The following is a 15,740-nucleotide window of genomic DNA, read 5'->3' on the forward strand; positions in this document are numbered from 1 at the left end:
TCATCCATCAAGGGGTAAGGATTAGAGCTTTCTTCTAATCTTGGACTTTACTGCGCGTGTCAGTTTCTGCAAAAGGTCTCTGGAAAAAGTTACATTTATCTGCACATTATACTGTTTAAAAACAGCAATATTTAAGTTGTGAATCTCATGCAAAAAATAGATCCAAAACGATATCAAGATTAACCTCTTGCAGAAAATGCATTTAAAACATGACTATTTATTATTATTTTTTTTTTTACATTTTAACTTTTTGCCATAGCCTGCAAGAATTTAGTGAATGTTACTGTGGGGGGAAAAACAGGCCATTGTGACTTTTAAACGTGCAGAAACAACATGAAGTGAAAGGCTGAACCACCATTCTGTGTGATATTTGATGCGCAGCTAAGCTGCAGAGTGTCTACCTTGGTAACACAAACGTCAGGCTCGGTTTACTGGCCACAAGTGCTGGTAATAAATATTCATGATGCTGGCGCCTGCGCTTTCCCGATATCTGAGTGTTTGTCATTTCCAGACTTGAGCGTAAATACATTTAAAGTGGATGTTTTTCCTGCGCTCCTATTTGATCTGGAGCCACCGTGAGCTCTATAGGCAGCCTGAGAGGAGACGCGCAGCAGCCTGTCGTCGACTCCACTTTTTACGAGCATTTTATTTTTGATACCGTGTGTGGCTTCAGTGTAAAGTAATACGACAGAAGCATGAAGTGGAAATTAAACAGCGCAGTCAAGGCTCGTGCTTTGCATTCAGTAGTATTGGCGCGTTAAAGGAGCAGCGGCTGCACGTCCTCAGAAAAAAACACGTGCAGGGAAATAAAACGGGGATAAAGTATGCAGTCCATAATGAGTCCAAACAAAACTCACATTCATTTAAGGCTAGCATTTTTTCATCATTTTCAGGCTGGACTCTAAAGAAGATTTTTTTTTTTAACATTTAAAGCGTTTTCTCAAGTTCAGATGATGAATAACTCGATTTTGGTGGATTTATCTTCCATCTCTGCATAAGTCAAACTAGCATCAGCTTTACATTTAAATATGACGCATGTATTGAATCTCCCGCCAGGCTTAGAAACCACGAGACAGTTTTAACACATCCACTCCACACTATTTATATTTCCAGTTACATGTGAACATTTTTCTATAAAGCTGCAAAGTGACTTTCTCAATTCACGAGTGCGTTTTTTTCTTATTATTATTTTCCTCTATAGCAGTGCATCAGTGCAGCAGCAGCAGCAGCACTGGAACCTAGATAGATAGTGTTAAATAGAGTCGAAAAAGTCATTTTATTACCATCCTTCATTTATCTCAAAATTTAATAGTCCGTGAAAAGAAAATATGAATACATTTCAATACATTTCAGCAAATCATCTAAGATGGTGGATGTTTTTATTTTGGCTGGTATAAAACAGGGGAGCACGCGCATGCACGCACACACACACCTCCTGTGCTGCGTGTGGATTCTTTTTACGATTAAAACTGCGATTTCTTTTCGGGTGTGTGCAGCTTTTTTTTTTTTTGACAAAGCTGCAGACTGACAGATCGTGGCTCCGTGCACACTGGCAGTGTTAACCATGATCACTGGCGGCTGCTGATGTGATCTCTGCCTAATGGGGCGGTCAAGCAAGCTGCAGCCAGGAACAATGAGGGGGCCACATTGACTCCTCAGCTCTCCCTAAATCTATGAAATCCGACAAACTGCAGAAAAGAAAATAAATTAGATTTGAAAATTAGATTCCCGAACAATTAAGTAAGGCAAACTATCCCGGTTTTACACCGAGGAACAACCGGCGTGATTAATCGATTTAATTTGCACATTACTGCAGGGCAAAGTGTTGGATGTTAATTTTGGATAAACAGAAGATGCACAAAAGGGGGAGTGAATTTACTTATCATTGACTGTCAGGGAAGTTGTGACAGTGCGTTTAAACCGTAAGCTTGAAAACGAAATGCTGCCACACACACACACACACACACACACACACACACACACACACACACTTGCAAAAGCATGCACTTAAAGAGTTAAAATTATTTGTGCAACAAAACATGCAATAATTCCTTCCTGGAAACCGCGCTAAATTCATTATTATACTGAAAAAAAATCTGCTTTAGTGTGCAGCTTATTATTATATTTTGATGCAGCCTACATTAAAAAGGACCCACTACAGAGCATCAACCTCAAACACCAATGAAACCAATAACCTCCAACGCATTGCATTATTGTATTTTTTAATCCTTTAATATAGTACGAAATGTATCCAAACATTTTTTTTGTAAACTAAATTTTACATACGAGCGCATTTCTCCATAAATACCGATCAGTTCTAACATGTTACCGGTCCTTTACATGCGGATAAATATGGAAAATTGAGCTACTTACATGTAATAATACTTCCTTTCAGACAAAGCAATTGACAGAGATTTTATATTTATCACGTACATAAACAGATTGACACGGATTTTCAGGCTTTCACTACACGATTTATCGACATGACATTAAATAACAACAATGATACTGTGCTACTCAAACTGGACCTTGGACGAAAATGTTGCACTGAATAGGCTACAAAAGCACATTAATACTAAGAGTCGGTTAGGTCGACGTGTAGACTGTAGTAATACTGAATAATTCACATTTGGTTCACAACTATAACATTCTTTTCAATGAAGTCTATTCATCGCAATATTCTTAAAACCATCTCATTTTTCCATATATCTAGGGACCACATTTTTCACAAATTTCCCTTAAACTGTGATAGAACTATTTACAAAATAAAATATTACATTTTTTCCCAACTTGGTGAAATCCTTATGTACAAAAAATTCAGGCCTCTACCCGGAGATAGCATGCTTTTTGAGATCTCTTCTGAGCAGTCTCTCAGTAAAAATAAAGAAATATTGAGGGGAAAAAAGTTTAACTCGGTGGCTGTCCTCGCCTCCTTTTTGTCCATGCATTCGCTTTCATTAAGACAGCCTTTAATTGATCGTTTGGGCCTCCCGTGTTTTTCAGTCCACTGGCTGACTTTATAAAGTCTATGATTCCAAGCAGTTTATTTTATCTGCAGTCTCTTTTTTTCTCTTTCGTTTTTTTCTCAAAAATATTTACACGTACCATTCATTGAAATTTGACGACAGCGTGCTGTGGCTGGTTGTGTGGTGTACTGCTGAGGCTGCTGGTGATATGGAGCTGCTGCTCTGGTTCTCTGTGGACGGTGATACTATGGTGGGAGGTGTGGAGGACTCGTACCCTGAACTGGCCGCTGGAGATGGCTGCGGTCCTGGATTGGTGGATTCATGGACCTTCAATAAGGGGATAAAATGTTATTTAAAAAAAAAGCATCTTGCATTGGCTGTTTTGTCTCTGGTTTGTTTTTGTGCAAACAGAAAACGACTGTGCTGAACATCTGCAAAAAAAATACCCAAAACATTACTACTCTCATTAAGATCTTAATCTGATTTGTCGGTTGAAAGAAAAGAAAGAAAGAAAATGTCAAAGCAAATTATGTCTCTCTATTTCCTGGAAAAAAGGGGGAAAAAAAGCTTTTCTCGTAACATGACACAATATGGATATTTTTATTCTAATTTCCAGCAATGCTACAAAAATATATTGAAGCTAAAAAAGCAGTTATGACATTTTATAATTTTGTCAAACAAACCAAATCTTTCTTTTACCTTCATGTGTTTTCGGAGGGAGCTGGGGTGTGTGTATGACTTGTCGCACATTTTGCACAGATAGGGCTTGTCCGACGTGTGGACGTGCATGTGTTTCTTGCGGTCACTGCTGTTTGCAAATCGCCTGTCGCAGCCTTCAAACTCACACTTAAAAGGCTTCTCACCTAAATCGAGGAAAAAAATAAATGCAATGTTTAACACTGGATGCCTAAATTCCACAGTATACATTATTGTATTTAAGTATTTTAACGTGTGGAAACAGTCGGTTATAAATTATAAGAAATAAAAAGGCAGTCTTTTTTATTTTTAAATTTGACACATTTCAAATTACTTACAGACTGCAACTTAATTTAACTTAATTCACTTAGGATTACGTATAAATACATTAAATTTAAATATGTATCATCATTAGGACTTTTGGCATAAAATAGCAAGACTTAAAAAAAAAAACATGAGATATTTTCTGTTGACAACTGCACTGAATCACATGCCAGCAAAGAGACTGCAGCTGCCCAATAAATAATAAGCCGGATCGCATGCATATTTTGGATGTGATATTGTCAACATGGCAGTAAAAAAAGCGGTGAGCCTTACCGGTGTGAGTCCTTTTGTGAATTTTTAGATTTTCCGATCGAGCAAATACTTTGCCACAGCCGGGGAACGGACACGGAAAGGGCTTTTCTCCGGTGTGAACTCTGATATGATTCACAAGTTTGTATTTGGCTTTGAATGGCTTTCCTTCTCTGGCGCAGTCCTCCCAGAAGCAGATGTGGTTGGTCTGCTCTGGTCCCCCCACATGCTCCACCGTCAGATGGGTCACGAGCTCGTGCATCGTGCTAAAAGTTTTGTTGCACGACTTTTTGGGGTTCGTCAGCTGCTCCGGCTCGATCCACTTGCAGATGAGCTCTTGTTTAATCGGCTGCCGCATGTATCGAAAGAAGGCCCCTGCTCCGTGGTGTGCGGCCATATTCATGTTCATGGGGCCATAGCCGTGCAGCTGGGTCGAAGCATAGTGGTCGGAGCGCGGGCTCGTAACGTGGCCGTACTGGTCGGCCCGTCCGTACATGTCCCCCGAGAAGCCCAGCCGCATCTGGCTGTTGACCACGTTGGAAGACGCATGGCTCGCCGCTTGCTCGTGCAGCCCTGGGAAGAGCAGGTGCCCCGCTGCATCTGAGTGTCCATGTGGCCCTGCGAAACTTCCGGAGGCGAACAAACTGTGCTGCGCCCCGGTGGCGTCCCCGAAACCCCGATTTCTGAAGAGAAAGTCCCTGGTGGAGTTGAAAGCCGCCGTGGAGTAAGAGCCAACGTGGGTCGGGTGGTGATGGTGTCCCAGGGCGGCTGCTGCGTAGCCGGGCGCCTGGGAGGAAAACGCCGTCTGTCCGGAGCCAATGTCGTGGGAGCTGTGGTTTATTTTGAAGGCGCCCATCCCATCCGCGAACGGATTTATCCCCAACGCCACTTCTCTCTCTGTGACTTCGCCTGTTGAGTGATGCCGCGAGGAGCCGAAAGTAGTGACTCCTATGGTGGGATACTGCGGTCCTGCGTCCAAGAGCATCTTCAGTCTAGACTCGCCGAGACGACTGAGAGCAGAAATCAAAAAATCACGCACAGATATTCTTCCTCCCCCTCTCTCTATCTCTTGGACCTCACTCGACTGAGCAAACTCTCAAATCCACCGATTTTTCTGTTTACTTTTTAAGACGCGAGGAATTCCCCTATACCGCTCATCCGATGCGCACGCAAAATCATGTATACATGCAATATTGTCTTTTGCGGTTTATCTTCCTGTGGCGCAACTTTCACCTCCTCAGTCAGGCGGTGAGCTCTAGACTGATAGTCGCAATCATTCCTGCAGATAAATGAATTGAAAAGACAACACAGTCCAGCCCTGATGAATGGGAGAGGAGGGGGGTAGTCATGTGGGCACGGAGCCGCGCGCTCATTGGCGGAACACCTTTCCCCCCAATAACATCCACTCACCAAATAACAATCCACGGTGCAGGGCCCACACTTCTATTGGCCTCTTTGCATCATCAATCCCAGATATTGTGAGATTGCTGACTGTGGATTTGGTTAAAAGGCTGAATAACAGCAAAACAAAAGTTGTGGAACACAAGGCGACAAACTGGCCTTGTAGAAAGTCAAAGCACGTTTTGCAGCCACATAGTGCATGAACGCTTTATAAAGCAACTGTGTCACATTGTCTTTGTTAACCTGAGGGCATTAGATCACCAAGCACAGCGCTTTGGTGGTGTAATTGGTAACGTTTTTACGCAATTACGCACTCAGATATTGTCTTTGTGTGTATATGTGTCTGTTTATCTGTCACAAACTTGACAGATAAACAAACACAATGCCAGATGCACTAAATTAAACATAATATCAGCCATAATTTAGTCAACTATAGACTGACAGGATTGTAAACACAACTTATTGCGTTCAAACCTTCATGACGTGCGTCAGGAACAGGTATGGAGACACAAGTTTACGTATTTTGACCCCCATGGGAAACCTTGAGGTTTTTGATATGAAGTCTGCTCACTGTCACCACTTTCTTTATGACTCTGTTATTGTAAACTTATCTTTTTGAGTTTGAAAGGAATCCACACTTTGTTGTGTGACTCTCACTCTGCGTTGAACCCAAAGTGTGCGCGTCCACTGGAGCTCACACTAGTGGAACATCTGTGCTTTAGATTTCCACATCATCACGCTCACCAGCGCACCCCACGTTCACAAAGGTTACCTTGCACATATAGGCCAGTATTTAACTTGGATCCACCACTATGCCTAATGTATCCATCACGGTTTTTGGCTGTGCTTGTGCAACGTACTCATTTCTTTGCAGGGCCAGTGATGCATAGCCTGTGTGTAAAACGTTGTGGGTTGTCGAAGTTATCAAGTGGGATTTGCGGCGCTCTCTGCAGGAACCTCCGGCTGCTAGAGTTCAAAGCCACATGCACAGACGTGCCATGCGAACCATTAAAATATCTTCTTGGCTACTGGGCTAGTTTCTTACAAGGCTTTTTCCAAGTCAGTCTTTGGAGACCAAGGGAAGAGGTTTTGTTGTTCTCAACTTAACAAGTAGCTACACCTTCAACCTGATCCGGCGTTTTAGGTAGCCCACTTCTCTACTATGCAAAATTTGGAGGGATCTTTCAACAGGTGGAAAACGGTAAGAATGCATTGGAAAAAGAAGGGGGAGAGTCAAGCCTGGAGGTCATTTGCTCAAACTTGCAACATGTGAGGATAACGTGGAAATTGTGTGCAAAAAAAAGTTTGAATTATACATAACTTTGCGAGTTAACGTTTCTTATGTGCATAATTAAAATCTGTTTAACTTACATGCGTAAAAGATGCGCCCTAATCAAAACGCCATTAACCGTTCAGTGTCATGATCCTAATGCGCTGGAGTCATACAGTAGAATTTAAGATGGCTACCTGGAGCTCCTCAGGATTTACAGTGAAAGCAGTTAAGCCAAAGCAGCAAAAAAAACAGTGTTTTATGAGACCACTCTACAATATTCAGCTTTTTTTTTTAGTTTGGGATCTCATACAACTCCCCTGCTTACTTGTCTCTGAGAGTGAGTGCATGCACAACTTGGACCAGAAATAGCACTTCAAAGTTTAGCATTACGCTGGTGCTGTGATGCCTCTGAAGGCTACAGCTGTGAGCCTCATGAAACCCCACGCGTAAAGGCCATTTAATAAACATCTTTTGGATCCGTCATGTCTCAAAATATTGACTCAATTTTGAAACGTGCTGGATATGACGCTGTCAGCAACGATTTTGACAAGTCAATTCAGAGAAATAACTAATGGGAGTATAGTTTTTAAATTATTGTTATATTAAAAAATATATTGGGCAAGTGAGTGGGTGTCCTATATTTTAGTTAATCACATTCTATCTGAAAACAAAGAAATATCACATTATGTCCAGCTGATTTTCTTATCAACGAAAATTTAAAAAAAAGGTGTGAGGAGGGAGAGATACTCACGAGCGCCTGTGACAATAAATTTAGGTCGTCCTTCACAACTTAGAATCATCTCAAAAGTTAAATAACACATTTCGCATCAAAGTGATCAACACTGTATGAGACCTTCTTTAAGGTCGCTTCACGCAGCAATTTATTTTTCTCTGTAACTACAAAGATAAAGCGTTCAGTCTAAAATCCACCCCCAAAATTTAAAGCGTTCGGCAACACAATTTTAGGTGAAGTTACAACGCACTCAAAACAATAAAGTCGCAACTGTTAATTATAGAAGTACAAATACAGCAAAATAAGAAATATATGCTAAAATAAGTTGTGATATTAAAATCGATGTTACATTTTTAGCTAAACATTTTTGCCACACTGACAAAAAGCTCCACCGTGCTAAAAACTATAATCCGTGTACAGTAACAACTAAACATTACTCAACATTTTAGTGACTACACATTGAATTTTTAAGAAAGTCCTGTTTGTTATGTGATGGTTAAAAAAGTCTCTGTGAAAACATAATAAACAGATACAATACACAGCGTGTTGTTATGATCCATAACTAATACTTTTAAATATTCACACACAAAAAAAAGGCTAATAACCACTAAGTCTGAGGATAATATTGCAGTAACCAATACTTACAGTAGACACACGTTTTATTTTGAACTTAAGTCTGCAACGGCACCACCTCCTGTGACCCTCATCTGCTGCCGTCCTGGGTCTAAAGCAAAATTACCCCGGATCATAACAACAGGTCCCGTCCATTACATTTTCCCCCCTCGGGACAATGGCCGCAGCTCGCCCTATTCACACTTACTACACACACGGATCCCACCGAGCAGAGCACGGACTGCAGTGCGCGCTGAAGGGCGAACGACTGGATATGTAAATATATCAAAGCGCATATTAATGGTACGTACTCCGGACTATTTTAAACTTCCACGTGGAGTTTTCCTTTGATTAAAGTTTTTCTCCGCTGACGCCGATCTATTACGCGCGTAAAGTTGTGCGTAATTTGTGCGTAAAGTTGTCCTTCACACGATGCAGGGCGAAATGAAGATATCACTGCATTATTTATGATCCTTGCAACTTTTATACTGGCAATATGCACACTGTAGCGAAGCAGTCTGTTTTGTAATAGCAGGATCAAAGTGGGGAAATTGCAGTTTCATAGCCGCGCAGCTTTTGTTCGCTGCGACAAAAGAGAGACGACTGTATATCTAGATCAACTTTTTGGGACTTTTATTGTACAATAACCTTTGCATAACAACTATTTTTCTCAAGCGTTGCCTGAGGCACTGCGCATGCGCGCTGGCTGCTTGCTGTCACTAAAGACATTTTTCTTCACGTTGGAAACTGTCACTGGTGACGTCAATCACCGAGCTCTGACCAATTAGAGCGCAGGGTGATTGTTTAGCTCCACGGGCTGCAGCGCCTACCATGAATCTCTATTCAGTATCAAAGCGTCCTGCTGCTGCCTCTCAACCGAATGGGATTCCATGTAGTCTGCAGATAGACTTAACTTTATAAAGTCTTTTTTCTTTATTTTTCATTGCGATTAAAATATATTTGTCATCATCATTATTATTTTGCCTGCTGTCAAGTTATTCTAAAATTAGGAAGTAATGAGCGTGGATGCATTGGGAAGCCCCGTGATGGACCCTACGTTTTCCAAACGGAACACGGCGCTGAGATTAGTTGACTTGGCAGGGGCTCACCACCATCACCATCATCACCACCATACCCCTCAGAGCGTGACAGGCTTCCCGGGGTTCAGCAGCCATCCACACTCAATGGCTCACTCGCACCCTGGGGAGATTACTGCGGAACCCCGCCTGGGGCCGAGTCCATTCGGGCCAGAACACATGGGGCACTCCGCGGCCCTCAAAATCAGCCCAGCCCATCATTATCCCCACCACCATCACCACCACCACAATCATCATATGGCAGGCCACAGTGAAGTGGTCTCCAGTCAAACGGGAGCTTTTGGCCCGGTTCAGGCGACATCGGTCCCCTATTCTATGTCTCACACGGCCCAGGCTTTATCCGCAGGTAGGGATTTCCTCATCCGGAGAGATCTGACAGCTCAAGCCATGCCAGTACTGACTGACCAGACTGCTGGTTCAGCCTCTCACCACGGAATGTTTGTCTCAACAACAGGTAGCTACCCCGGACACTATGGTCATCACCCTGACGCTGGGAACCATACCCTCTTCTCCGGACTCCATCACGACCAGCCTTCTAGCGGATCACCGGGTGGCCAAGCGTTGAATGGACAAATAAGGTTAGGACTACCTGGAGAAATGTACGTTAGGTCTGATCACTTGAGTCAAGTGGCAAGCTCCAGGGCTGATCCGTTCTCCGCCTCGCCGTTGCACGGCTACGGTGGTCTGAATCTGAACATGAATCTTAGCGCTCACCACCACCACCACCACCACGGAGCCGGTGCCTTTTTCCGCTACATGAGGCAGCCGATAAAGCAAGAGCTGATTTGCAAATGGCTGGAGCCGGAGCACTCGCCGAAGAAACTTTGCTCCAAAACTTACAGCACCATGCACGAGCTCGTAACGCATGTGACGGTGGAGCACGTCGGAGGACCGGAGCAGGCGAACCATATATGTTTTTGGGAAGAGTGTCCGAGGGAAGGCAAACCATTTAAAGCCAAGTACAAACTTGTAAATCACATTCGAGTGCACACCGGGGAGAAACCGTTTCCATGCCCGTTCCCTGGCTGTGGCAAAGTGTTCGCAAGATCCGAGAATCTAAAGATTCACAAAAGGACGCACACAGGTCAGTGGCTATATAAAGATATATATATATATATGAATTTTAAAAATGTTGAAGAAACGCTCTATAATATGTTAAATAAAAATGATGGAGTTGCATGTTCAAATTCAAATATATTGCAAGGTATAAAGACGCAAGTGTTATTTTGCATAATTTTCTGGATGATTTTTATTTTCTCTTTCTTTAATTTTACGCATTGAAAATATCATCTGATGGGCAATAAATGAATCTGTGCTGCTGATACGATGAGCACGCAGCAGCCCACCTGTTTGTTATGAGTTGCATCGTAAGTTTTTGCACAGGGTTTGAGCTTTGGGGGATTATGGTACAGCTCACTCAGGCGTTTGACGGTTCGACCTCTTGTTTACACCACAGCACAAAAGACTGAGGCCCACGTCAGGACCTGTCCATGTAGTTTAGAGCATGCCAGACATGACTGGCAGCAAAGTTGTGCATCTTCACATTCAGTGTGACTGATATGATGATGCTGTTTGTTTGTTTTTTACATCCACTTGTTGCTGTGTTTATTACCTGTTTTATATCTTTATTTCAACTAATAATAACAGTTGCTTGGGTTGCATGATTAGATTTAAAGCTGCAGAGGTGGGGGGAAAGTTTTTTTTTACACATATGTATTTGAGTTGAAGGCTGATATTATTTTCCAGCAGAGTGATATGACATGTGTGCATGGTGAAATTGTAAGCCTGCTCCTGGAATGATCAGCTCTTGATAGCCTTTAGCCAAAGCAACAAGTTGACAAGTGCAGACGGCTGAAATAATTCACCAACAGGTTGGCAGAGCGTATACCTACTGACTGACGTGTGCACAAAGCTCTGATTTAACTTTTTTTTAAACACATATAATGCTATAACATGGCTGCTTGCCTGTGTGACCCAATGACGTGCTGTGGAGCCAGTGAGGGGGTAAAAGGCCTCAAAATGTCGAGTCAGACTTGTAAATGAATACAATGACTACATTCCTTTTTTTTCCCTTCCTGTTGGCTGCATGGCACTCCCCCCTCTGCTCCATTTCTGCACCCTATGTATTATTCATATAATTTGCTCACATTACCTAAGTACAAATCTGTTAAATTATTTCTGTGTGTTGACTCCCAAGGGGCCTGGTCTTTGGTATCATGTTTAAAACCTATCCGAAAGTGTGGTTATGACTGGGGCTGCCCCTGGGGTCTGTTCCTAGACGGTTTCTTGTACTACACTAATATCCTTGATTGGCTCTCTCAACCCAACAGCTGAAGGTCAAATTGATATTCAACCCGCAAGTGTAATTAGACAGAGGCAATTACATATTCTCAAAAGCTTTAATCGGAGGGAGAAAAATCAGCAGTGGATGATTTCCGTGTAATTTATTCAGACCGTCTTTTTTTTTTTTTTTTTTTTTTCTTGTCATAATCAGGTAGAAATACTTATTATTAAGATGCAAAATTAGACCCAGGTCCATAACCATTTGCTAGATTCAAATAGCAGGCAGGCTGCGTTAGCACTCAGTAGGTGTAGCCTGGCTGTGGCAATACTTTCATTTATCATGATTTTCAGTTGGTTTTAGGCCTGCTATGTCTGTGCTCATAGCTTGTCTGTTTTGACGTATGCCTTGATGCATGTAGACGCCAGGTATAGACCCAGGACAGTGGGGGTTCAGCCCTCCTGTTTACACCAGACTGAGGCTCGTGCATGAGTGTAATGTCTGGTGTAAACAGGAGGCATGTCTGGCCAAGTAGGTTCACTTTTTAAAGTGTATAGGGGGAGAAGTGTATTTGGTGTAAAAACCAAAAAAATAATATGTACAATTATATATGGACATTTCTGGGGAAAAATAAAGTGTATGTAATTAGATCTGCTTTAAAAAAATATATTTTATTTTATTTTATTTCTTGGGTCACAGATACTTGGATACTTGTTGCTTAATTTATTTTAAGCCTTGGTATGCCCATTAACATTTAACATTAGATATTTGAAGTAGTTGGAGGATAATACTAATATAATAAATAAACATAAACAAATAAATAATTAATTAAATAAATACCATGATGCCTTATGGTGAACATTAAACGTTTTTGGGTTTTTTTTTATGTATGTTATTGATTTACAATTCATTGTGCCACTGTTACTGTCACTGTTAACAGGTGAGAAACCCTTCAAGTGTGAGTTTGACGGCTGCGACAGACGCTTCGCCAACAGCAGTGACCGAAAAAAGCACTCCCACGTCCACACCAGCGATAAGCCCTACAACTGCAAAGTGAGAGGCTGCGATAAGTCCTACACACACCCCAGCTCCCTGAGGAAACACATGAAGGTGCACTGCAAGTCCCCCCCGCCCAGCTCAGGCTACGAGTCATCCACCCCGTCCCTGGTCTCCCCCTCCTCAGACTTGGGCCGGGAGCCAGGAGGCTCCTCGGTGCTGTCGGAGCCGGTGGGAGCCTCCCAGCCCGCGAATTTAAGTGAATGGTACGTGTGCCACAGTTCAGGTGCCAGCGGCGCCCAAACACCACCCAGCGGGCCCTCCACGCCCGACCCCACAGACGAACCACCTTACAGAAACCCAGAACCGAGGGACGCGTTTTAATCCAATTGGACTCAAACACGGTGCCAGAAGTGACAGAACACATTTTCACAAGCTTAACTATTAAAATGGTTTGGCTTCGGTGCCTATATGCCTGTAAGGGCCCACTGGTCCCCTTTTGGATGAGCCACCAAACAAGACACCCAGAGCCAAGAGACGCATTTTAACCACATTGGAAGGAAAAAGTGCAAACCTTAAAGACGTGCTAATTTCCAGGCACAGTTAAAAGAATATATTTTCAAACCTCAGCTAAATGGTTGGCTCAGTGCCTATGCGCCCTGACGGCCCACTGGTCCACTTGTGGAGAGTCGTGTAAATCCGTTAGACTATGTGGTACATTATTGTAGGGTAGGCATGTTGGTGTAAAATTATTTTGTAAATTCGAGTTTCAATATGTTTTTATTTATTTTTCAATCTGATATTTTGTATTATCGAACCAAAGTGCATGTTTCAATTAGGACGAAAAAATTGTACATTTGTAAATTTTGTAACTTTCGATGTGTTGATGTTGATAGTTTTGTAAGGATCTGCCTCACGGCAGTTTCTTACCGTTTACTGCAGTTATTTGTACAAACATTTTATGTTTACAGCGTTTTTCTTTTCCATTTGTGCAGAGGGTCAACAATTGAACTGTTTCATAAGCCTGCAGTATTTGATATACGACCGTGAAATTATAAATGTTTTATCAAAGTGGGCATTTTGTGATTTTGTATCATTGTCGTCATTTTTTTTTCTTTTTAAATATCTGAAATCGAGCGGCACTCAAAATGCGTACCGAATTGCCTTGTAATTTGTGAGTATTTTGAATAAATCTTGTATGACTAAAGTGAAAACTCTGCTGAGAGATTCGGGTTTATGTGGAATCTGCAGCCGGTTATTAATTATCTTGGAAGTGGTTACTTTTAGAGGGAAATATGGAAAATGTATGCATTGTTTATGTCTTTAAAAATAATATTTTAATTAAAAAAAAATGATGTCTCTTTTACACACTACTTGTAGGAAAGGTGCAGTAAAAATAGCCTAAACGTTTACTAGTTTCGGATAAAACTGCTCAAACACAAAGAAACAAAATATCATTTAAAAATATTATTTTCTAACGTGTTTCTCGGTGAAGTTAAACTGCGCTCCACTTGCGTAAAGTCTTACTTTCTCAGCTTTTGGTTTGATGCAGACGTGGGCAGAGTGTGATGAAGGGCTACAATATTCTCATCCAGACTTCAAAGAGCATTTCGCACAAAAGAGCCATTTTTTTCACGACGGTGAATCCTCATGGTGAATTAAGATTTCTATAGCAATAGCCAAGTCAAACTCAAATGATATGGGGCCAAGTCCGTGGACTCAAAAGCGCGCTCTAAAGAATGTAATATTTGCTTCCCATGGGGTCGGAAACGGTAATCTATGTCCTTTATATTGCAGACGAGGGCAGTATAAAGAAGAAAAATATATTCTTTTGCTCCAAGCCTACTTTACGACAATCAAAGGAGAAGCCGCTAAAACGCAGTTGTCCCACACCATAATAGACTTGCATTGCGAGAGGGCCGAATGGATAAATTTAACCATAATCATATTTTAGGCTCTGTACACGAAAAAAAAGCTTAACAGCTTAAAACTTTGAATTAATTCTTTAAGCTTTGGGCACCGTTTGCAGATTTTTTTTAAATTTTTTTATTTAAAAAAAAGTGTAAAGTACGCTTAAGAGGAGTGAAAACGTGCAGTTAACCAGGAACCTGAAGAGCTCTGCTGCGTTGGGAAAACTTTTGGCTGAGCGGTAAAATGTTTTACTCTCGGCCTCAGGCAGAAGTGGGTGGAAACAACACAAGTCTCTGATACGTTTATAGGGTTTGGTTAAGTGCATGACAGTTTGCTCTGTGGAAGAAGCCCAGCTCAGAGAAAAGAATAAACACTAAATAGAAGAAGAAGAAGATGATGATGCCTCTTTTGGCACCAGCTCTTGTGCGTAAAAGGAAAAAAAGGAGGAAGGAAGAAAGAAAAACAACAAGATAGTTGGATCTCAATTGAAAGTGGGAGGCTTTGAAGTGGAAGTTGATATCAGAGGGATTCTTCTAGGTCGTCTGAACGAAGTTGATGACACGGAAAGCCTTTTGTCACCGATTTGTTGGGCTCCTCTCTATTGGGCTCCTCTCTATTGGGCCGTCTAAAGCTTTTAGTTCCAGTCGTCAATATGGACAAGAACTAACTGAGTCGCGTAAAAACATTTTCCATTCAGCTGCTGAAAGTGAAGGATAGGCACCATTTAAAGGGCTGTTTCGTTAGAAAAAAGAAAAAAGTGAGAGTTAAAACATGAGTATTTCTGAATTTGATCTTTAGTGCACTATCAGATCAAAGGAAAAAATATGCCTTGAATTCATTTAGAAGCCACAAAGAGAAATAAAACCATGCACCAGTGCTGCACGTCTGCTCTGCTACACTCCACTGACCTTTACATATATTGTGACCTTTATAATTTATGGTTGAAACCAAACACAAACACACTGCTCCCAGTCAGAAATTACAAGTTTGGCTGCAAAATAACTTGGACCCTAAGAGTTAACTCTGCGTGCTTGTACAACAGCAGAGATAAAATGTGATGACTGTTTGCTTTTATTGTAAAAGTTAAATTCCCAGCGTGCAGACACTGGATACCGCAGGCACTTCGAGCTGTTAGAGAGGATCTTTAACAACTGATCCCGTTGGGTTCACTCATCGGGGCTTCCCACCTTCAGCTGAGCGA

The 15,740-nt window shown here is 41.8% G+C and overlaps 2 protein-coding genes across 3 annotated transcripts; one reads left to right on the plus strand and one right to left on the minus strand.

Moving 5' to 3' along the window:
• Positions 1 to 2,205: 2,205 nt before the first annotated feature.
• Positions 2,206 to 6,775, minus strand: zic1 (zic family member 1 (odd-paired homolog, Drosophila)). The gene is made up of 3 exons (XM_042510152.2): positions 4,260 to 6,775; positions 3,666 to 3,829; positions 2,206 to 3,293 (listed from the first exon to the last, which is right to left on the minus strand). Exons 1-3 carry the CDS (start codon positions 5,218 to 5,220, stop codon positions 3,096 to 3,098), a joined length of 1,323 nt encoding a protein of 440 aa, XP_042366086.1. The 5' UTR covers positions 5,221 to 6,775; the 3' UTR covers positions 2,206 to 3,095.
• Positions 6,776 to 8,907: 2,132 nt separating this feature from the next.
• Positions 8,908 to 13,836, plus strand: zic4 (zic family member 4). Of its 2 annotated transcripts, XM_042510150.2 has the most exons (3): positions 8,908 to 9,697; positions 9,806 to 10,435; positions 12,573 to 13,836. In XM_042510150.2, the coding sequence occupies exons 1-3, from the start codon at positions 9,271 to 9,273 to the stop codon at positions 13,010 to 13,012; spliced, it is 1,497 nt and encodes a 498-aa protein (XP_042366084.1). In that variant the 5' UTR covers positions 8,908 to 9,270; the 3' UTR covers positions 13,013 to 13,836. The 2 variants fall into 2 exon arrangements, with proteins under 2 accessions (XP_042366084.1, XP_042366083.1); XM_042510149.2 differs by having other exon boundaries at positions 8,908 to 10,435.
• Positions 13,837 to 15,740: the final 1,904 nt, after the last annotated feature.

Source organism: Plectropomus leopardus, chromosome 21 (genome assembly GCF_026936395.1).
Source record: "Plectropomus leopardus strain MGB_pleo_1.0 chromosome 21, ASM2693639v1, whole genome shotgun sequence".
Classification (NCBI taxonomy): Eukaryota; Metazoa; Chordata; class Actinopteri; order Perciformes; family Serranidae; genus Plectropomus; species Plectropomus leopardus.

Coding starts and splice junctions, on each gene's coding strand:
- zic1 (XM_042510152.2), bottom strand. CDS start 5,220: ATGCTCTTGGACGCAGGACCGCAGTATCCCACCATAGGAGTCACTACT. Junction 3,830..4,259: donor TCACAAAAGGACTCACACCG/GTAAGGCTCACC, acceptor TCCTCGATTTAG/GTGAGAAGCCTTTTAAGTGT. Junction 3,294..3,665: donor CCCTCCGAAAACACATGAAG/GTAAAAGAAAGA, acceptor CCCTTATTGAAG/GTCCATGAATCCACCAATCC.
- zic4 (XM_042510149.2), top strand. CDS start 9,271: ATGAGCGTGGATGCATTGGGAAGCCCCGTGATGGACCCTACGTTTTCC. Junction 10,436..12,572: donor TCACAAAAGGACGCACACAG/GTCAGTGGCTAT, acceptor CACTGTTAACAG/GTGAGAAACCCTTCAAGTGT.